We start from the raw sequence: 23,839 nt of genomic DNA, 5'->3' as shown, positions 1-23,839 counted from the left end.
TTAAAGAACAAATGAGGCACTGATTCAAACCTGTACTTTTTAAGTTCTACACACACATAAAAAATCTGGTGCAAGTATCGGTTTATTAAAAATAAATGCTACTGCATGTAGCACATTTAATGTAACAGTATATTTATCCCTAAATATTGTTTAGGTATTATTTATTTATTTTATTTTTTTGTCAATGCCCACAAATGAGGTCAAGCTTTTAAGAGTTTGGGTCAATTCATTTAACCAACAGTGCAACAATCACTGCTTTTTAATATCACTGCTTGATATAAAAAAGTTTGAATATTTATGGTAGGGCCTGACAGGAGTTAAGGCCCATGTGTACAGCTGAAACCAGACATTGACATATTTAATTTTTTTCTCAATGTCTGACATTAAACACTACATATATCCTGTTTTAGGACAGTTAGGATTACCAAAATTATTCTTGTTCACGAGTGAGAGAAGAATGGAGCGGGAGATCGACAGACGGATCGCTGCGGCTGCCACAGTAATGGGGGCACTGTGCCTGTCCGTTGTGGTGAAGAGAGAGTTGAGACGAAAAGCAAAGCTCTCGATTTACCGGTTGGTCTACGTTCTTACCCTCACCTATGGCCATGAACTTTGGGTCATGACCGAAAGAACGAGATCCCGGATACAAGCGGCTGAAATGAGCTTCCTCCGTAGGGTGGCCGGGCACTCCCTTAGAGATAGGGTGAGGAGCTCAGTCATCCAGGAGGGGCTCAGAGTAGAGCCTCTGCTCCTCCACATCGAGAGGAGCCAGTTGAGGTGGCTCGGGCATCTATACCGGATGCCTCCTGGACGCCTTCCTCGGGAGGTGTTCCAGGCACATCCCACCGGGAGGAGGCCCAGGGGACGGCCCAGGACACGCTGGAGGGACTATGTCTCTCGGCTGGCCTGGGAACGCCTTGGGCTCCCCCCGGAGGAACTGGAGGAGGTGTCTGGAGAGAGGGACGTCTGGGCGTCTGCAGAGTCTGCTGCCCCCGCGACCCGGTCCCGGATAAGCGGAAGACGACGAATACGAGTACGAGGATTACCAAAATTATCCACACCAATTATCTAGGAGACTGAGATTAAGGCTTCGTGAAGACCACTCCAAAACATTGACTTTGTTATACTTTCAACTAATGCATGTTTAGAGGTATTGTCCATTTAGAAGACTCAGCAGCGCCCAAGCTTATGATGCCTGTTTACACGTGCATGTAATCGTTTAAACAGATGAACATGGCGCCTTCAGGCATCTGAAAATTGTATCAGAATGGAAAACCAGCCTTGTGGTAGTCCATAGTTCTTTTCCTGATGGCTTGGCTAATTTTGGCTGAGGGATAGATCTCTTTTGAAAGAAATGGATGCACTGAATCACCCAGCGCACATCCTTCATCTTTTATAAAGATTTACAAATAATGAACCAACCCATTGATAAAAATTAATGCATATAGAGGCTTCAATGGGTTGCTTAGATTAAATATGTTCACACATAATTCTTAAATGGCAGCCATACAAGCCTCACACTGTGCAGGATTTCCACAGGGTGTGATTTCAATAATAAAAGCATGGCAGGAAGCCAGGAAGCTGATTAAATGATGCGTGCTGGCAGGACAAGCGCACATCTTTCCTTTCAGGAGATTCTCCACTCTGTCTCTGAACTGAGCTGCTTTTGTCTCCAGCTTTAGACTGTACTAAAAGGCTTACTTTAGCTTTCTGGTGCTGGCGCCCACAGGCCTGGCAGAACCGGCAGCGTCGACAGCACCAGTTTTCAAACTGCTCCTGGAGGGGGCGCTCTGACTCCCCCAGGCAAAAGAGATGGAATGGTTCGCAGCACACCTGGCAGAAGACAAACTGGGGGGAGAAAGAAGTTTAGAGGAAATAAAAAATTAGGGCACAGAAAATGAATTTAATTAAACCTCTTGAACCTTTCCACATTTTATAACAGTACAACCACAAACTCCAGTGTATTTTATTTCGGATTTTATGTGATAGAACAATGTAAAGTAGTGCACAATAGCCTGGGGAAAAAAGAATCTTTACTTCGTTTTGTTTTTTTGACTAATGTTTTTTCGTGCCTGTCCGTCACAAAGCCCAGATTTGTAGAGTGCTAAACTAATGATTGTTCTCTCTATAGATTTTTTCACCCAAGTTATGGATCTCTGCAGCTCCTCCAGAGTGACCATAGGCCTCTTTGCTGGCTTTGTACTTAACGCTCTTCTTGCCTAATCACCGCAGGTAGTGTTGGGTTTTTCTAACATTCTTTAACAACCCTTTGATGCTTTATAAGAGCAGTCGTATTAAACTGAAACCGCACACAGGCTGGCTTAACTGACTAATTAGGTGGCTTCTGAAAGTAATTGATGGATTTTATTTAGGGATATCAAATTGAATAGGGCCAAATACAAGTGTACAAAAACATTTGAAACTATGTATCCTTTTACTTCTAATTCACATAAATGCACTACAATGTGTTGGTCTAAACAAAAATCCCTATAAAATTCATATTACCTGGTATTGTAATGAGACAATGTATAGAAAGGTTCAACAGGTTTGAATATTATTCCAATGTAACTATTTTTATTACCTCAACGTTTCCACTGCTTGCACACAAGAAGCAGAGTATCCTGGGTGTGATGGGCACAGAGGTGAGCAGGCTGAGTCCACCAGCCTCCCACACCTTCTCCACATCATGGTCCCTCTTGAAATCCACTCTGATACGATGCACTCCGTCGCAGGGAGCTCTGGACTTCACCTGGTCCCTAGTCGAGGGAGTGCTCAGCAAGTTTAAAGTACTGCTGCTGGTCGGTTTTGTTGTCAGCGGCTTTTTGCGTAAAACAGAGTAAAGAGAATATGCGTTTGAAATCTACAAACATGTACATCCATAAAAAGCATTGCAATGAAAGTGTCTCTGTGACAGCTTACCTTGTCTTTTGTTTTCTGTTTTGGAGAAGAAGGAACAGTGCGGGAAGATGTCTTCTTTGCTGTTTTTGAGTCAACTACGGAAAAGAGAAATAATACAGGACACAATATGATCACAGAACAACAATAACGTAGAATTTAAGGAAAGAACGTTTTTGTTTTTTTTACTATTTTTTGGCACTAAAGAAACCTAATCTAGAGATTAAGCATTAAACTAATGCCAAACCGCCCAGTTCTGGGAGTTTTGGGCCTCAGAGCAAACTTATCTGTAAATATTATTTCAAGGGGAAACAATGCAACCAATCTCTTACTTGTTATAGCTGAGCTCTGCTGTAGTGTTGGGAGCTGTTGGTATTTTTTCTTGGATTCGCTTAAAGCAATCTTGGGTGAAGCATCTTTCTTTGAAGGCACCTGACTCACAGGTGGCCATTGTTGTGGCAGTTGCTGACACTGTGTGGACTGTGAGGGGGAGTTCTGGGCTGAAGATGACGAGGAGGAAGAAGATGATGACGACGACGAGGATGAGGAAGATGGCGAGGACGAAGATGTGGGGGAAGTAGCTTGAACAGACTGGTGTGGTTTGTGTCCCTTTTTGCTGGAGGTGCCACTTGTAACTGGAAGCTGTTTGGTGTCCGGAGTCAGAGGTGGAGACTGAGGCTGGGATGTGACTGTGCTCAGGGTCTGAGCTTGTTCAGCTGGGGCAGGGGACAAGGCGATGGCTGGTGATAACTGCTTGGACTGCGGCTGCTGTTTGGACTTCTCTTCCATCGGCTTTAAAGGGGGAGTCTCACTATTTTTCTGGGCGGGATCCTCCTTTAAAGGAGCGGGAGGAGGTTTGGAGCCAGACTCTGAACTGGGGGCTTTTACTGGATTGAGAGCCTCTTTTTTCTCTGAAAACTTCTTTTTCTTGTCCTTCTTGCCCTTACCTTGCTTTGGGACAGCCATCTTTGAAGGCATCCACTGCAAATTCTGACACTTTCTCATCCTGGAAGTAGGTCATAAAAACTTTAGTTCTTGAAAGAAATTTAATAAATATTAAATATTTATGTGTGTATTATAAAATTATTCTTTACAATCAGAAATGTGTGTATATTTCTTGTAAAGGTTTGACCTGCCAAAACCTTAAAATATAAATATATAATAACAGCATTAAAAATATTCATTCAAGTTTCCTGACTATGAAGGGTCAGTTATACACACTGCTCAAAAAAATAAAGCGAACACTTAAACAACCCAATATAACTCCAAGTAAATCAAACTTCTGTGAAATCAAACTGTCCACTTAGGAAGCAACACTGATTGACAATCAATTTCACATGATGTTGTGTAAATGAAAAAGACAACAGGGGGAAATCTTTGGCGATTAGCAAGAAACACTCAATAAAGGAGTGGTTCTGCAGGTGGGGACCACAGACCACTTCTCAGTACCGATGCTTTCTGGCTGATGTTTTGGTCACTTTTGAATGTTGGTGGTCCTTTCACACTCGTGGTAGCATGAGACGGACTCTACAACCCACACAAGTGGCTCAGGTAGTGCAGCTCATCCAGGATGGCACATCAATGCGAGCTGTGGCAAGAAGGTTTGCTGTGTCTGTCAGCGTAGTGTCCAGAGCCTGGAGGCGCTACCAGGAGACAGGCCAGTACACCAAGAGATGTGGAGGAGGCTGTAGGAGGGCAACAACCCAGCAGCAGGACTGCTATCTCCACCTTTGTGGAAGGAGGAACAGGAGGAGCACTGCCAGAGCCCTGCAAAATGACCTCCAGCAGGCCACAAATGTGCATGTGTCTGCACAAACGGTTATAAACCGACTCCATGAGGATGGTATGAGGGCCCGACGTCCACAAATGGGGGTTGTGCTCACAGCCCAACACCGTACAGGACGCTTGGCATTTGCCAGAGAACACCAGGATTGGCAGATTTGCCACTGGCGCCCTGAGCTCTTCACAGATGAAAGCAGGTTCACACTGAGCACATGTGGCAGACGTGACAGAGTCTGGAGACAGCATGGAGAGCGATCTGCTGCCTGCAACATCCTTCAGCATGACCAGTTTGGCAGTGGGTCAGTAATGGTGTTGGGTGGCATTTCTTTGGAGGGCCACACGGCCCTCTATGAGCTCGCCAGAGGTAGCCTGCAAGTTCCTGCAAGATGAAGACATTGAAGCTATGGACTGACCCGCCCGTTCCCCAGATCTGAATCCGATGGAGCCCATCTGGGACATCATGTCTCGCTCCATCCATCAACGTCATGTTGCACCACAGACTGCCCAGGAGTTGGCGGATGCTTTAGTCCAGGTCTGGGAGGAGATCCCTCAGGAGACCATCCGCCGTCTCATCAGGAGCATGTCCAGGTGTTGTAGGGAGGTCATACAGACACATGGAGGCCACACACAATACTGAGCCTCATTTTGACTTGTTTTAAGGACATTACATCAAAGTTGGATCAGCCTGTAGTGTGTTTTTCCACTTTAATTTTGTGTGTGACTCCAAATCCAGGCCTCCATTGGTTAATACATTTGATTTCCATTGATGATTTTTGTGTGATTTTGTTGTCAGCACATTCAACTTTGTACAGAACAAAGTATTCAATGAGAATATTTCATTCATTCAGATCTAGGATGTGTTATTTGAGTGTTCCCTTTATTTTTTTGTGCAGTATATATTAAGAGCAAATGTGACTTCACACTGTTTGAGACAGAAGTTGCTGTAAAACAAGGTTTTTATAATTTTAAACTATAAACAAGTTTATGAAGTTAATTGTTGTTAGTATCCTATAGTACTATACTGTAGGATAGTGTGGTTAGATTCACTAGCACTACTAAAAAAATCTCTACTGATCAAAGAATGTAGATTATTACAAACATGCCTCACTGTCTGGCAGGCTGAAAGAAAAAATTCTTGAGACATTTTTTCTTTCATTTTGAAGCCCTCACTGATACTGAAAATAGCTAACTTCAAGGCTACTGCCCTCAGTAACACCATCCACACTTAAGGTATGACATGCCCATTGATCAGGAAAAGATTGGAGTTCTGAGTTTCCAAAAACCTGATCACCAGTCAGGACTCAATCAAACATAAAAATCAATTCCTTGGTCCATAAACTAAGACTTACTTGCAGCATTGCTTCTTAATGTTTCGCCCTCCGAACTTGGGCTTGTCTAGACAGTTAGTGCAGATGCCGCAGTCTTCTGGAACCTGGCAGCCTGAGCACTGACCACAGCGGCGGGACCGACGGCCCTTTTTGGGAGGAGCTTCTTGAATGGCCTTCTGTCGCGTCTCCCTTGGCTTTATGGGAGGAGACTGGGGCTCTGCCTCCTCTGAGCCTGCTACTGATGACTTATCTGTAAATGAAATCCAGCAGAGACACATTAGCACTAAGAGTAAGATGTCACACGTAATTGCTTTTAGGTTTGATTAGAAAAAAAACTCAGAAGTCAAGATCAACAAATGTGTAACAAAAGTATACTGATGACCAAGAAATTGTGGGTATCCATTTCAGTTACTTCAAACTCCTGACAAGCTGCAATCAGGGCTAAGAACCTCACAAAAAAAATCACATGCCCTAAGAGAACATAAAAACTTGTCAAAAATAACAGGAATAGAGCAGCCCAACTCCTCTCACTCCTCCAGCACTTTACTGTGTACTTGTGCACTAATGGATGACTTTATTTCTCTTCTCTTATGCAAATTTTCTGGACGTGTACAGATAATGTTATAAATAATAAAAATTGTCCTCAGAATATTCAATGATGTCAGGAGGTGTGTATGGATGGATGGATGTATGGATGGATGGAAGGAGCCCATTTTTCAGAAGTGAAATCTGTTTATTATTTTTTAAGGGGCACTTGAACATTTAGGCATTGTCATTTTAAAACCATTTTTACAAATAAAAGTTTAAATAACAAGTTTGAAAGAGAGAAAGCCAACTGGGAGCGTAGTTAAAAATGCCTCACCATCATTCCCCATGGAAGATAGGATCTTCTCTCTCTCCTCCCAGGGCAAGGCACTAAGTGTGGGCATATCGTCAGGGAACACAGCCCGATTACGGCCAAGGGCCACAGCTGCACGACGACACACATGCTTGATGCGTGGACCACGGACAGAGGTCTCTGACGAGTCACTCTCCTGCCCCTGCATGCAAACACAAAATGTGAAATATGTGGAAAAGGTTTTAAAACAGTACTGCATAAAAAGCAAAAACACTGAGACATGTAGACAAAAGTTTACTATGAAATACATACTAGAAGTACAGTTTATTTTACAATGCTTATGTCTTGGTGGCTATGACTCTTCAGTAAAAGAGCAACAAGTGGAGATGCACTTAAAATTCAACTATTTTCAGTTTGATCAGCTCTAATTGGTGGCCAATCTGAAACTCATACATACATACGATCTTTGTCTAATCAGTGATTCGAACATACATACGCACTACCAGGTAATGCTGACAACAATACTCTTCACGTTGGAAGTGAGGTGAAGAAAAAAAAATAGCAATTTTCAGTATCAGTCAGGTGTTTAGAAGAAAAACAGGAGGCACAGAGATGGAAGAAGCTATTTAAAAGGGAAACTGTATTTCCTATAACATGTCAAGCCTTGTCTGCAGTTCATTCAAGCTGCGAGAGGGCGAGAGACGGTTAAACTTTCAGTAGATTCTTTCAGTAATACACAGAGATTGCTGATTTAGTGAAGCTATCCACGCTAACTGTGCTAATCACTGATATAAGATGCTAAAAGCAGCTTAAATGTCAATTTCAAATAACTTTGTGTTTGCTTTGAATTTCTCACACAGGGCGTGCCATACACTCTGCTTCTAATATGACTTACAAAAGCCTAAGATCAGAAATTTGCCACAAAAGTCAGATTAGTGCATCTCAAGCAATAATGACAAAGAATATATTGATAGTGTGACAGGAGACAGTAGGGAGGCACTGTCTGTATATGAATATGTTTATATTTACTGTAAGAGCATGGGAGGAAAGTATTTTGTTGAAAACAAAAAGTACATCCAGTTCTGTTTTTTGTAAAATGCATGATTAGAATTCCCCTTAAGAAACTTTTTTGTGGGACTTTCCTCCAATCTAATTTCAATCTGAGTACATGCACAGGTTTCTATTTATGGCAAATAGTCAAAGCATCATTCTCATTATTACTCATCATTACTTGTGGCTAAATGGTAGAAATGGGAGAAACAAAAATGTCCTTTTAAGATTTCAATTCTGTGAAGACAAATAAAATCCAAAACTGACCTGGACCTTAGTCTCTTCGGCAGGCTTCAGCTTATTCTTCTTTATTGCAATGAGCTGGTCTTTGGCCTTCTTCAGGAGTCCAACCAGTCGCTTGTCAGTCAGTGAGTGCTCTCCTGCTTCTGCCGACACCAAGGAGACAGGAACCGTATGTCTGCCTTGCTGCCCGGGAAGGCTAGCTGTCTGCTGGTTAGATGTACTTCGTTTCACTTTCTCCTTTTCCTTTTCCCCTTCTTCGGTCTCTGTCCCTTTCTCAGATAGTCTTCCTTTCTTAAGGTGGCGACTTTTAGCGATGGACAAGGGATGGAGCCCCCTGACCTCCGAGGAAGCAGGGTCAGAAACCGGATCAACTGATGTGGATTTTTTTCTCCCAGGTGTCTTTTTTGGTGCAATGGCGCCTTCTGAGTCCCTCCCATCGATGGTAAACACGCTGGAAGGTGCATTTGGGGAGCCATCGGGAGTGGACGCCTTACTTCGTTTTTCCAAGTCTTTCCGTCCGTCCCTCTTATTTTCCTTCTCCTTCTCGCGGTTTTTCTCAGACTCTCTCTCATTTTCCTTTGGAGTTGATTCTTGAGGAGTCGACAAGCTCTTTTCCTTCCCAACATTTCCACCTCCTCGTCCTGTGTCCTGAGCACTCGAAGGAAAGAGATGGAAAAGAGGGGAGGAAGCAGACGATGATGTGTTAGACAGGGGAGATGGGTGCCCTGGTCCCCCTCTTCTGGTATCAGTGGTTCCTTGCGAGTGCAGAGCCCGAGGGACAGTGGGGAAGTTGATGAAAGAAACAGATGTTAAGGCACTCGGGGCTAGTGGACTTCCAGAGACCCCCGGCAAAGAGCTGGGGTCACTGCTGGAGACAGAGCCTGTCAACGAAGACACCTCGGAGGTACCTTTGATTTGGACACTGCGTCTTGTCATAGGGTGCGAAGGAGACCTTGGGTGTCCACGATGCGCTCCTGGGACCAGTTGTCTCCTGCGGCGCAGGGTTCTTCTGGAACTGGGAGACGTCTGATGGGGAGACAGAGAGCCGGGGCTGCTCCCCGAAGAAGACTGCAGTGTAACAGACTCAAAGATTCGAGAGTGGGCTTCGCTGGGTGTGAAGCGTGGCGCACGAAGCAACGACCGCTTCTGGAGAGGTGAATCAAAGCGGGACGATGAGGGATGTTGGTGGTGCGTATGGGGGTGAAGGGGGGCAAACAGGCGTCTCCCTGTTCCTGCTCCAGCACCTGGTGCTGGAAATGCGACTGGAGCAGTTCCCCCTGCTCCTGTGACACCTTGGGGAAGCAACCCGACGTCTTCAGGTGTGAGAGGTGGAGGACGAAAATTGTCAAATATAGGCTTTCGAATGAGGCCCTCCTTAGCATATTTAGCAGAGGAAAAGTACTGCTGCTTGGGATGGGACAGGGATGTCCAGCGGAAGGTGGGCTCCCTCAGAATTGAGCGACTCCTTTTGTCCAACGAGCTGGACAGCCCTGGCAGTACGGACATAAATGGCGGGATGGCCTGAGGCATCCAGGATGGCTGAGGGTGGTGTTCGCCGATAGCAGCAGTATTGGAGGAACCAGACAGGGGAGGCTGTGGAGCAGTGAGGAGAGGTGGTGGTGGAGGTGAGGTAGGGGAAGAAGCTGTGGATGATGCCTGCTGGGAATTTCCAAGAGAAGAGGACATCAGCACTCCTGTGGGTGGGCTGATGATGGGCTTTTTAACCCCCGTGGGGCCAGTCTCTCTCACCCTCTGTTTCTGACTTCCTCGGCCAGTCCCCTGTGCCCTTCGACCCCTTCGACTCCCTTCTGCAAGCACATGCTCTGGCTCTGAAGGAGGTGAGGTAGGCCTTGAGCTGTTTAAGAGATTGGCCTCTCTTTCTCCCTGTGAGGAGGGAGAGTTATCCTCTGGCTCTGACAGAGCCTGTGTGCCCTCAGAGGCCTGGGAGTCAGATGAGGAGTCATCCAAGCTTGGGCTGCTAGACCTGGAAGACTCCGCAGAGGAGAGTTGCGAGGAATGCTGTGATACAGCACTTGAACCACATGATTGTGCACTATGGCTAAATCTTCCATTGGCTGCAGTGCTGGTGTTGCTGTTAAGCAGACAGGAAGCTGCTGGTGGGACATTGGGGATGGGGGCTGGAGATGATGGAGAAGGAAGAGATTCAACAGGAGCAGCTGCTCCAATGCTAGTAGCAGTGGAAGTAATAGAGACAAGTGCAGGAGAAGGGGATGAGGAAGTGGTGGGTGCAGGTTGGGCAGATACAGCGACAGTAGATGGCGGCGTTTCTAATCGTGCTACCTTTGCATGGGATGCAGGAGTTCCAAAACTGCCCTCATCCTGAATGAACCGCTTGGGAGTTTTGATGATGCGAAGGGAAACAGTGCTGACAACTGGCATGATGAACTGTCGAATGTTTTTGAGTTGGGTCTTCCTGATGCCGGCCTCACTGTTTCCTGACCCTCTCCCCCCAATGCCAACAGCTTCTTTCTCCAGTCGCTTCTGTGCACCTTTCTTTGCACGCTGCAACAGCTGTTTGGCGATGGTTGCATCGGTACGTTTGGAAGGGGGGACTATTCTTACCGGTTTTCTGTGCCGAGGGCTTTTCCTGAGGCCTACTGGCCTACCTGGTTTAGAGGCAGATGGGGAGGTGGGTAGACTGGAAGAGTCCTGGTCTTCAGCGCCATCCATGTTCCTTACCTCGGGCTGCTCTGTGTTGTGTGGTTCTGTCCCTCTGTCTCCACCTCTGACCCTAAAGGCCTTGTGTTTTCCTTCCCCACCTTCCATGGAAGCAGACAGCTGGGCTGCAGCGGCTGCTTCAGCTTTGAGCCGCTCAGCTGACGGTGGTCGTCCACGTCTGCGTCGGAATGCACCAGGCAAAGTCTTGAGGCGTGATTTGAGAGGGGTGGTTTTAGTCTCTGTCAGCCTCTTTAGGTTGGTAGCTTTGGATTCACCCCGCCCTCCTTTGGGAAGCTTTGCCTCAGTGTCATGAGGCTGTGCAGAGCCCCCTGGCAACCTCTTGTTGGACTTTCTGTCCTTCTCATTCTCTGCATCTGTACCCAGCTCAAACCCAGCCTTCCTACTGTCCTCAGAAGCTGCATGGTTGCCTGTACTCCAAGTTTTCTTGCTGCTTGAGGAAGGCGGACGGCCCCTGCGCTTCTCACTGGTGCCGGGTGGCCTCCCAGGCAGCCTTTTTACTTTCTCTGCTGGCCTTTCAGGGCCATCAGGTTTCACTTGCGTCGAAGTGGGATATGACGGGAGGGAAGATAGACTGGCAGTAGCTTTTTGAGCAGTCAGGGTCCGTGGTGGGCGGCCTCTGGGTTTCTTCTCCTGCAGGGGTGCTCCTTCTAATCAAATCAGAGAAGAACATATAGGGCATTTAGCAAGTATCACAAAAAGTGGTGTAGTCATATTGCAACAACACAATCTATAAAACACTGTTTACTCATAGGGGTTCCTACAACATTTCCAGGTCTCAATTCCAGACATTTCCAAGACACAAGTTTTCATAGTTCTCAATCCTTTTTAGCTTATTTAAAAAAATAAACCTATACGTTCACCATCAATTTATTGCAAGTTTGTCCACAGTGGTTAGACTTCAGATTTGTAACCTGCAGGACCAATGAAGGGATGGATGGGAAGGCCGTTGGATGGGACCTTTAGACCATGGGATCGAGAATAAAGTCTAGAAACACAAATACTCTTATATGCTCTTATTTTCTTTTTCCATAATTATCCAGACCTGGAAATTGCCTGAAACCAAATTCCAGAGTGTGTAGGAACCCTGCTTTAAGTTTTATTAATTAGTACCTAAAGAAGCTGACGAAGGGCTCCGTATTTCTGTTTGTTCATCAGTCACTCCAAATCCACCAAACACTTCTTCCTACAAAAGAAGAACAAAAATACTTTTAAGCATAATTTTATGAGATGATGTGTTAAGATATGCTTAATTAAAAAGAAACATTTTTCCCCAGTTTCTTTTCCACTTTGGGCTCAGGAACTGTAATACATCATTATAAATGTAAAACGGATGGAATTAACAATAATTATTTCTCTCGTGCTCTAACAACCTTGAGATGTGTGAAATCATCAGTGACAATCAGCATCCTTAGGATCCTCTGAGCCCCCCTCCTTCAAACAGCAGATACGTTTAAGAGTGGAGGTGAGTGTGTCATTTTATCATGTTTATTTATAGATGGTTCTGGTGATGCAGTTAAGGTCTTGCTGGCCCAGTTTGGAAAGCAGCTGCTCTCCAAGTGTGTGCACAGAGATTCAGACTGACTGCACCACCTAGGAGTTACATCACCATGCCAAAGACGCAGATACCATTTAAAAGAAAAACTGATGCACGTTAGTTTCCTATTTCTTTTCACCACATTCTAGAATATGAGCTGCAAAGCTGTCTTTCATCTGTTCTACATATAAATAAAGTGCAATAACAGCAGTAAATACTGCTGTTTACCCTGGCAAGCAACATTAATCTGAGCATCTGATGCTCCTCATGATGCATTCAAGCATCTTCTTCTATTTACACTTCTCTCTCCTTATCCCCTGCCTCCCTTTAATGCCAGCATCCTCTCCTCTCTCAAAGCAAGCTGCTGCTGCTGCTCGGTGGTGGTGTTGCAGAGCCGAAGGGGGGCGGGGTACCAAAGGCAGTCTATGACTCGCTGAGATACAGTGAGTCAATGACATCACAACATGTTATTCTGGAGGCAAGATCTTAAAGCCGACCGCTCGGATGCATGTGACCACACATGAATTCTATATGTGTACCTCATGATTTTATCAGTTATCATTTAAACATTTATACGGAGGGAGATTTAAAAAAAACAAGGTAGAAGAACCCTGTGCATGAACTGCACATCAAGATGTAAACAAGTACCACACATGAGCGAGCATGCGGGGGAGGGGAGAGCAACCAATGCAGGCGAGCACACCAGAGTGAAGACCAGAGGACAGCTGTGGGAGGATGGAGAGAAGGGAAAAAAAAAGGAGAGAGACAAGGGAACATCATCTTGACCACCAACAGAAGTAGAAACGCAGCGCTCTCCTGGGAACACTAGATGAAAGTGTTTCAGGTATTCAGCGTGCCCGTGCAGAAGGTCGCCAGATCCCAAACGAAACAGGCTTCCTATGTACAACAAGTCTCCCCATCTCCTCCCAAAACACATATTCCACCGCTTTGTCACTTCGCGCCCACTGACTGTCGAGCGCAGGGCAGCGTGCGAAACACAAGGCTCACCATGAGCATGACAGCACGGCGGGCAACTTCAAGAAGTAAACAAATACGGTAGTAGATTAGTGAGGTCACGTTCATGTGCTGCCTTGCCTTGCAATGTGCACTCTATAACGGAGTAACGGGAGAGACCGAATTTCCCCTTTTCTCTTCAGCAGTTTTACACCCTGCTAATCTGCCACATCTCATCTGCCTGATCGCTTCTCACATTACTTGACAGGAATCACTAATGGGTCGAGAAAAGAGCACCAAGCTGATTCATAGTTGGAGCGCAACTGTTACTTTCAGGTCACGTTGGGGACTGTCCCTGACACCTGTGAGGCGGATGGGAATTCGGTTTGACGTACGCTTCCCTGTACGCTTCTCTGTATAGCTCTGATGCTGCTTTTACAGTTTGAGAGACAAGGCGGACTTTTATTGTCTTTTGAGAGCATTTAGGAGAAAACAGAGTGACTGTAGATAAAGCCAGTATGCAGATTTGGACTTGTAATGTGTCAAAGTTGTTAGGCATTACCATCCCACACATATGTAGCACCCCTTAACAGAAACCCAGAAACTGATCCACACCCATTCTGTTTTATTAAACTGCTACCATCCCTGCTAGCTAAGGTAAACATCATGAAAACGTTGTGCATCTGCCATATTGTGCAGTTGATAAAACAACCACAGCACCAATTTCTTATCAGAAACACGAACCACATCTCATGCAACCAGCAAACTCAGATGTCACAGTTTCATAACGAGTCACCACCTGTATGACTAACAGTTTAGTTTGTAATAATTTGTTAGTAAAAGATTTATAAAATAAATGAAGAATTACAACACTTGCACTGCAAACTACAGTACAGACCAAAGGTTATGACACACCTTCTCATTCAAATATTTTTCTTTATTTTCATGACTATGAATATTGTAGCTTCACACTGAAGGCATCAAAACTATGAATTAACACATGTGGAATTATATACTGAACAAAAAAGTGTGAAACAACTGAAAATATGTCTTATATTCCAGGTTCTTCAAAGTAGCCACCTTTTGCTTTGATTACTGCTCCACACACTCTTGGCATTCTGTTGATGAGCTTCAAGAGGTAGTCACCTGAAATGGTTTTCCAACAGTCTTGAAGGAGTTCCCAGAGATGCTTAGCATTTGTTGGCCCTTTTGCCTTCACTCTGTGGTCCAGATCACCCCAAACCATCTCGATTGGGTTCAGGTCCGGTGACTGTGGAGGCCAGGTCATCTGGAGAAGCACCCCATCACTCTCCTTCTTGGTCAAATAACCCTTACACAGCCTGGAGGTGTGTTTGGGGTCATTGTCCTGTTGAAAAATAAATGATGGTCCAACTAAACGCAAACCGGATGGAATAGCATGCCACTGCAAGATGCTGTGGTAGCCATGCTGGTTCAGTATGCCTTCAATTTTGAATAAATCCCCAACAGTGTCACCAGCAAAGCACCCACACACCATCACACCTCCTCCTCCATGCTTCACGGTGGGAACCAGGCATGTAGAGTCCATCCGTTCACCTCTTCTGCGCCGCACAAAGACACGGTGGTTGGAACCAAAGATCTCAAACTTGGACTCATCAGACCAAAGCACAGATTTCCACTGGTCTAATGTCCATTCCTTGTGTTCTTTAGCCCAAAGAAGTCTCTTCTGCTTGTTTCCTGTCCTCAGCAGTGGTTTCCTAGCAGCTATTTTACCATGAAGTCCTGATTCAAACAGTCTCCTCTTAACAGTTGTTCTAGAGATGTGTCTGCTGCTAGAACTCTGTGTGGCATTGACCTGTTCTCTAATCTGAGCTGCTGTTAACCTGCAATTACTGAGGCTGGTGACTCGGATTAACTTATCGTCCGCAGCAGAGGTGACTCTTGGTCTTCCTTTCCTGGGGCGGTCCTCATGTGAGCCAGTTTCTTTGTAGCGCTTGATGGTTTTTGCGACTGCACTTGGGGACACTTTCAAAGTTTTCCCAATTGTTCGGACTGACTGACCTTCATTTCTTAAAGTAATGATGGCCACTCGTTTTTCTTCACTTAGCTGCTTTTTTCTTGCCATAATACAAATTCTAACAGTCTATTCAGTAGGACTATCAGCTGTGTACTGTATCCACCTCCTGCACAACACAACTGATGGTCCCAACCCCATTTATAAGGCTTGAAATCCCACTTATTAAACCTGACAGGGCACACCTGTGAAGTGAAAACCATTTCAGGTGACTACCTCTTGAAGCTCATCAACAGAATACCAAGAGTGTGCGGAGCAGTAATCAAAGCAAAAGGTGGCTACTTTGAAGAACCTAGAATATAAGATATATTTTCAGTTGTTTCACACTTTTTTGTTCAGTATATAATTCGACATGTGTTAATTCATAGTTTTGATGCCTTCAGTTTGAAGCTACAATATTCATAGTCATGAAAATAAAGACAACTCTTTGAATGAAAAGGTGTGTCATAACCTTTGGTCTGTACTGTAGTTTGCAGTGCAAGTGTTGTAATTCTTCATTTATTTTATAAATCTTTTACTAACAAATTATTACAAACTAAACTTTTGGTCTGTGCTATATATCACATTGAGAGATAAATGTTGTTCTTCTCAACAAACAATAAGCTGTAGATACGTCTACACACAACACAGGTTCATCTTTTCAGCTGAACTCCTGTAAAAATGCTGTAAAAATGTACCTTTTACCCTAAAAATAGTCAACGACTGAAAGTCAAAAAGATGCCAATAAACCAAAAACCTGAAAGAGGATCACGAAATCTAGAGAATACAACCTAAAACACCAGAAAAGTCAGTCTCTTTGGAAGCAAACTAAAGAATGAAGGGATTGCACAAGATGTTTGAACAGGGAGAGGGACATTTTTACAACCTGATTTTATGCCATTTTTGGAAAGAAAATAGACATAAATGAAAAACCAGTTGGTCATCGAACATGTCAGTGTCATGTTTGAGAGGTCATGACCTTTCAGAAACTAAAATGCAGTCTTTTAGCACACCACACCAGAATCTTTCAGGTCATGCTGATGACAACACTCTTCAGTGTGGAACTTGCTACTGTGGAAAGAAGACTCCAGTGAGCTATTTGTTTGCGTCAGTGAAGTGCTTGAAAATGAAGCCAGAGAAGGCACAAAAGCTGCAAGCAGCTTCTCTAAAAGAAACTGAATTAGGAAATGTTATAGCATCCTTTTGGAAAGAAAATGGTCTACTCATTCAACAGCGTACACACACAGACTGATGCCGTGCACTCCCAGCCAGCTGTCTGAAAGAAGGCTACTTGCTTAATGTCATGAAAAATGAACTTACCTGTTTGTAAAGATCTCCTGTCACACACAGAAAAAGCCCAGACAGTCATGGCATGGGACAAGAATGACCAATTATTAAGGTAGCAATATTATTAAGCTACAATTAAGCTACAAGTGGCACGTCTTTTAAGCAGTCGACCGCAGGCTCTAAGTGAGCTACTCTATAAACGTATAAAACTCAGCACTTGAAATACTAGTACAAAATATAGTGGCAGGGTTCTCTCCAGCACATTTCAGCCTAGTGGGCAGCTACGCTGAAATTAGGCCGATAAGCTGGTTTTTATGTCGGTTATAACGCCTGCACTCAGTCTGTTCCCAATTCCTTTCACCCTATAATCCTGTGCGACCGCTAATGGTAAAGCTTTCTAAAATCATGTCACGTACTTTACCTATAATAGTCAATAAATTGTTTTATTTTTGCAACAGTAAAAATAATTGTTCTTTTACTGACCTACAGTAAAGGAATTACATCATGTTATACATTTAGTTTTAGGTTCTGTGCTAATGAAGGGATACCACGGTATTTTTACTCAAAGTAATCATGCAGCAGCAATTTTACATCGGCCTATGCCTAACTGCGGAGCTGAGTAATGCCGACTGCTCCGTCTTATACACACAATGCTGTCTCTGGTCCTGATATAAATATTTAATGATGTTCAAATAACAATCCATCACATAGCATTAAATCAGAGCCTTGTCCTACTTAGTGAGACAAAGCTGTTTTTATAATCTGAAAGAAGTTAGTATATTACATTAGATTTTCAGCTGTGCAAAAAATGACGAGGGTTAGTGAGCTATAATCTGTGAGGTAAAGGAGTAAAGAAGATGTGCTTACATTTCTTTTGTAAAATGTTTTTATGGATACTTTTGTCCCATAACCCCGAAGATGTTAAAGTTTTTGTAGATTTTGAGGTATTCAGAAAGATCAGTAATTTTTCAGGAGGTGTTAGTTTTATTTCACTATAAACATAAAATTTTCTAATTTCTAACTCTTCCAGAAACTAAAAAAACAAAAAGTTCTGTTATCTAAAGTTCTTAAGGAGACATTTGCATCAGCAAGTCAATGGTGTACAACCCCAGAAATCATCCACAAAATCTGACCGGTGCGTCTCTACGGGAAAACATCACAACAAACAGATTCCTGGAAGCCTTCCTCCAGGGCGTAGTGTGAAGACACTCAGCCATCTCTTCTGTAAGGTAAATGGGTGATGATGTTATTGATCTTTATGTCCTTTTGATGACACATCTGCCGGAACAAAGGCCACACAATTGACTCACACCATGATGACTGACCCCATCAGACCCAAGCTGGAGGTGAACATTTGCTTTCTCAAGTACTAAGTACAACTGCTTCACATTTGCTCTACAGAACACCCTTTGGTGGGACACCTCCTCTTCCTACAGCTCACACATAAGGAGATGAGGACAGTTGGTGGACAAAGACCGACTAACTGGTGGTGTATCTCACTGTTTCACAACATGGTAACAGTCTCAAAGGCTGGCAGACACAGACGGTGCATATCTACTCCTCCTCAAGCAGGGAGGCAGCGTAAACTCAAGTTTTAATCAAAATAAAAGACAAAGACAACACGCCCACTCATTGCAATCGGAGACAGGGACAAAGTCTGAGGGACACCCCTGCCCCAACCAAAGGCAACACAAAGAGAGAGAAAGACGACACAATTGCCGCCTTTCTCCCAGTCAGGCAACTCCGAAAGCAGAGGTGAAAGCCCCTCGCCCGCCTGCTGTAGCCGAATAAAGCCGTGGATGGGAGGGTCTGGGACTAATTCCACACCCAGCGTTGTCCCGTTGGGAGGTGAGGGTGGGGGTCGCCCAACACCCTTTGATATCCCTGCCTGCACTCTTTCAGCCGCCGCACTTTGTGAGAACTAGAATAAAAGCAGACACAAGGCTTCCTGCTCCAATCCACACGCCGTCTTGGGAATGGGTAATCGGGTGTGGGGGTCTTCCATTTAAATAGGCCAAACACCTGCCGGACTGAAGCCCCTTCCGCTCAAGCACACCATTTCTCTTTAACCGCTGAGGCAAAGAGATATTTAGGTTGATACAGCTATTCAACTGCATTTCTGTATGAATGATTAAACTTTAATAATAACATGTGAGGAGAAAGGATGCAGCAGAAGGCAGAATAAAAAGGACCAGGACAAAGAAGAAATGATGCAAAGTTTGCTTGGAGAGGCAGAAAATTGCGGATGATCTCATTTACAAATAACATCTACATGCTCAGTTGCCGCACAAAATAAAGAACAACAATTTACAATTTGCTCAGATCAATGCAATGAAATCCCTACATGCACAAAAAAGCAAATAAATGCCTTCATTTGGACAGCAGAAGCCAAAGGGCACCCTTTGGAGACACTTAAATAGGCTTAGTAATCCATTCCAAAGTGGCAGCTGTCAGAAGAAAAGTTGCTCTGCCTCTCAGAGCACAGGCTGTGTCTGAAGTGGATTTGGATTTTTTTTTTTTTTCGGCCTGAAAGGAGGCAGGAGGGGTGACCGACTGTCCGGCTGGCACTCTGTTCGAGGTTGCCCCATGAGCTCAGTATCTTGCAGTGAGCCTGGACAACTCTGCCTCGGTCTGGCCAGGCAAGTACTTCACACCACTTCTTTTTATTATTGATGGCTACGTTTATAAACCTGATGAAGATTTAATCAACTAATTTATGTCCACACATTAAAATAATGTTAGTAGCTCTAATTAAGATATATCTGCTTATAAGAGTTCTGTTTTGTGTAACACTCACAGTTGAATGAAGAGAAGTGCAGAAAATGCAAGGCTACCTCTAAAATCTCTAAATCAAACTGTGATTTGAAGAAGATCCTTCCTGCCCACAGCCATAAGCATTTACAACGGCTCTTTGAAGAAACCTGCATAATATGAGCTACAACGTTTAATTTCCCTTTTGGATTAATATAGTATTTTTGAATTTCACTGAATTAATAGTCTAGCCTGTTCCTTACTGTTTATCATCTTGCATTGACAGTGGACCACAGTAGGGCTTAAAGGATCTTTTAAAGTACCACAATACACAAAAACTGATTGTTTTTCCATTATTAATTTATTAATTCACAAAAACAAAAAACCTAAATCAATGAAATCCAGCTATAATGTATACTTTAAACTAAAGACTCAATGGTCCATCCATCAGATCAGTCAATCCTTATCTCAACATCGTTTTCTGTAATATCTTTTCTTTTACAGGTTATTAATTGTTGCTGATAAAACCTTCATTCCCCCTCACTTCAAAAACGTTGACCTATTCCTTTAATACATTGGCTTGTTACTGGTATACAAAGGTTTTAAAAATGCTTCATAATCACAAATGTTTACAATTCTAAAGTTCATATAGTTTAAGATACATTTTAATAATATGCCAGAAAAAGTACCAGAATGACCAGAGGACTCTCAGACAGAGAGTGACCCAGCACTGAACCTCCCCTCCCTGGCTCTGTAATGCCGGTCACCCATGTAAAATAAGGCTTCTATACTTTTCCCCCAGTAAAAAGAATGACAATTAGCTGATTGAAAATAGCTACAGTCACAGAAAACAGGCATTCATGTCACCCATCAGTCTTATTAAGGCACCACAGTTTATTATTACAGTGTGATGCTATGAGCAGCATATCTGTTCAGCAGCAGACAGCAGGCTGGCTGAGTGAGCAGACAGCACTACTAATTGACAAGTTAACATCAGCTGATTGGACCTGTGCAACTCTATGGAGAGAGATAACAAATATTGCATCCAACAAGCCCTAAGCAATTACTGAAAAGACAATATTGAGATTATAATAATTTGATAAATTGTGCAGCTTTGAATAAAATAGTCTGTGCAACAGGAATTTAAAAATAACATCAAATGTAACATTAAATCGAGTATTTTCATTAAGGTCCTTGTATAAAAATCAAAAAGTAACAAATACACATAATTAATAACCTTATTTTTACTGTAGTATATTATTTTAGCAGCAGTTGAACTCTGGGAGAATTACATAAAGAAACACTTTTACAATGCTACACTAACCAAGCTGATATATTTTGACAATACGTATCAAACACGTTAAAATAAAAACACATTTTTGGCCTCAAAACGCCAAACTCATTATTTATAAATACTGATTTGTCTTGATTAAAAATGTGTTCTGTCTCAGCTCTGATCAGGAGCTCTCAACCTGGTGGTAAACATCCCCACTCAGTGTACTCCCACTGCAATGAACGCATGCTGCACATCATGAAGGAGGAAGATGGTAGTTCGCTGACGCGAACACACCCCCACATCACACGGTCCGTCTGTAAGGGGCTCGTTGTTATTGTAGCCAGCCCTGCATGCGCACTGTCACCACCAAGCCTCATTCCGCTGATAAATCTGCCCGCCAAACATGCACATATGCTCCTAATATACACCCGAACCGAGCTATATTCATTGTGTGGCTTGAAATCGGGCGCCCTCGCCTCGAGTAACAAGCCAGATATTATGTTAGTATTAGCTACGTACTGACTGTAAGGAGAGGGGGAAAACATGTCCACCTCCCATTTTCCTATGCATCAGCAATAGCCCCGCTGGCTAGCGTGGCGTACAGCGTAGCATGGTAGCCGTCTTAGCTTATCGCCACACAGAAACATTTTACTTTTGTGTGTGAGCTTCGCTAACTTCAGCCCCTACGCCCCTACCAGTCGGAGGTAAACGCAGCAACCTCCTCAGCAGAAAAGTCAACTTTACCCGCGTTTCCGATAGAAGAATAATGATGTAGTTTTGGCTAAGATATACAAACAGCTAGCATGAGAGCTAACCAGGCGAACGTCGCTAAAATGTTACCACCTCGATGCAAAGACTTGTCCCTTTTAGCTCATTTTGATACTACTGGGCTATTCAGCTGCCAAAGCTCCACTCCTAGAAATAAAAACGGGTTAAGTGAGAAGCGAACAACCAGTGCAGAAATACAGCTAAGTTCACGTTAGCTCATCACAAACCACAACTGTGCTCTGTCGCTTCCTTTAAGTTGCCTTAGTTTTATACGCACTACATGCTCACTACAAAGAGAGACATGCTAAACCTGGGTGTTTGAAGGCTAGTTAACGGTAGGCTAGTAACACCAATGCTTTTATGGGACGTCAACTTTCACGTTGCGAGAATGGATTTTTAAGGGAATATATACTGTCCTGACGGCTCCATATCAATATGAGTAACTAACTAGTAAGCCATATGTAATGAAGTAGGTGCAAGGTGTATATTAGCTTGTGTTTGCTGCCAGGATGTTACCAGGACTGTAGGATGTAATTAACAGTGTAACGCCGGGGTTTCTCTGCTGTGGTTTGGCTAGCAGAGTAATGTTAGCTCCATCTAAACTGTGTGGATGTAGCATCTCTCCTCCTAGGAGAAGAAACTTTCCTTTTCTAAAAGGTTGCGCTAGAAGAACTTAGTATCTGTGTTGTTTCTAACTACACTTACAGCTGTCGTATGTTACAGTGGAGTTAAAGGCCACACAGCTCACTCAAAGTTAACCGAGCATCCTTCCAATGACAAGTTTTGGGGGCTGTAACCGTTAGCTCCTCTCCTCAGAGGGACCAAACGGGTCCACCAACCGGCCCGGGTGTCTCGGAACTGTCTAACCCGGTGCTCCCGGCTGAGTCTTGGGCTTACCTCTGCGCCGCTAGAGTCGCTCGATTCTCCCAAAACATCCCGAAATTTCTGCAGGTTGCTCCTGATAACCGAAGAAACCTGCAGTGCAGCGTCAAACCCGGGTCCGAGTCCGGCGGCGTTTGGCTGGGTTCCTGATACGCTCCGCAAAAAGGCAGTAACCCTGATACGGCCCGCTCTCCTCCCGGTACCGGAGTTGCTGCTCCCTCCGGGCCGAGCAGGGAACCGCCACCGACAGCTGTGCGCCATTTTACACTCTCTGCCTGTCTGCCCCTATGATCAGATACCTCGGTGGGCGGAACCCTAACCAAGCACTCCACATAAACAACCTCTACCACAGCGCTCCGTTCGCACTGCCGAACTCATCGTAATCCATGTTGCGGGGCGACGCTGTAGGAACCCGGACAATGCATTTTCTTAGCGGCCCTATTCAGGATCTGCACGGCTGAATTCTAATCAGGTTCAGGGGTTTTGCCCGGGAAAGAACTCAACATTTAAATCACTGATTCGAGACAGATTGGTAAATGAGGCGTTGAATTAGTTTGAAAAACCGAGTGGCACCGTTATTAAGAGCTACTACATGTTTGAAAATCGCAGTTGTGTTTATGCTGCTATTCCACACAGAACACGAATCACAGGAATCCCCAAATTGTGCGAAATTGGAGGATTTATGAATTTTGCAAATATTCGGGTCCAATCTGCGACGATTCAGTTACAACACAGGTGAGATTCGGTTTAGTTCGCACGTTAAGAATCAGTACGAATTACAATTACTAATTTATTTAAATTCGTTAATTCTTGAAGTAAAGTCATTCTTTTTCCCAGTAAAATATAAAGTGTTTGGCTTTAGCCATAAAATGTAATAAGAAACAAAATTTTAAAAATTGAGTTTTACTTTGTTTTATATTTCGTATGTATTCAAAAAATATTTTGGTTTTTAATTTTTTTAAATAATTGTTTTCCTTATTTCTATTTATTTATTTCATTTTTTCCAAGAGTAGAAGATAGATTTGGACAGCTCTAGGAGGAACAATGGCCCTAATTAGTCAAGACAATGCTTCACGAATCCTCGATTTAGTTCAAAATTTAGGAATGCCTAAGAATCAATTAGGAATCAGTTACGATACCTAAGAATGACCTAGAAATTTGTTAAAAATTAACTGAGATTATTTTTGTATTCAGGAGTTCTGCACATCTGGAATTTGTTCTCCACAAATTCAAGTTGGCTCAAGATTAGCAAAAACTGATTTAAGAATAAAATATGAATAAGTCAAAAATTCAGGAACTTATTACGATTTAACTAAAAATCCTTACACTTTCTTGTGGATTCGTGTTATCCATTGTCTGTGTGGAATAAGGGCTTTAATTAATAACTAAAAATAACTCTTTGTAAGGATAAACGGCAGGTTGTGCCAAAACCATGACACTTGGCAGGTACTCAAATGGTGCCTTATTTGTGCACTTTGGAGTTGGATTTTCCATGTTTACAATCAAAAATTCCCTCAAA

At 43.6% G+C, this 23,839-nt stretch overlaps 1 protein-coding gene across 2 annotated transcripts in view; it reads right to left on the bottom strand.

Annotated features, from left to right (window-relative positions):
* The window catches only part of kmt2a (lysine (K)-specific methyltransferase 2A), a 53,684-nt gene extending 30,958 nt beyond the window's left edge, over window positions 1-22,726 (bottom strand). For both annotated transcript variants that reach the window (XM_047391139.1, XM_047391140.1), the window contains exons 1-9: window positions 22,336-22,726; window positions 11,947-12,019; window positions 8,161-11,483; window positions 6,868-7,045; window positions 6,027-6,255; window positions 3,228-3,901; window positions 2,920-2,993; window positions 2,582-2,818; window positions 1,702-1,848 (exon numbers count right to left, since the gene is read on the bottom strand). In XM_047391139.1, the coding sequence (XP_047247095.1) occupies window positions 1,702-1,848; window positions 2,582-2,818; window positions 2,920-2,993; window positions 3,228-3,901; window positions 6,027-6,255; window positions 6,868-7,045; window positions 8,161-11,483; window positions 11,947-12,019; window positions 22,336-22,581 (5,181 nt within the window). In that variant the 5' untranslated portion in view covers window positions 22,582-22,726. The remainder of the gene's footprint in view (window positions 1-1,701; window positions 1,849-2,581; window positions 2,819-2,919; window positions 2,994-3,227; window positions 3,902-6,026; window positions 6,256-6,867; window positions 7,046-8,160; window positions 11,484-11,946; window positions 12,020-22,335) is intronic.
* Window positions 22,727-23,839: the final 1,113 nt, after the last annotated feature.

This window comes from Girardinichthys multiradiatus, chromosome 18, assembly GCF_021462225.1.
Source record: "Girardinichthys multiradiatus isolate DD_20200921_A chromosome 18, DD_fGirMul_XY1, whole genome shotgun sequence".
Taxonomy (NCBI): Eukaryota; Metazoa; Chordata; class Actinopteri; order Cyprinodontiformes; family Goodeidae; genus Girardinichthys; species Girardinichthys multiradiatus.
Note: the sequence above shows the minus strand (reverse complement) of the source record. Positions and strands in the feature narration are given on the sequence as shown.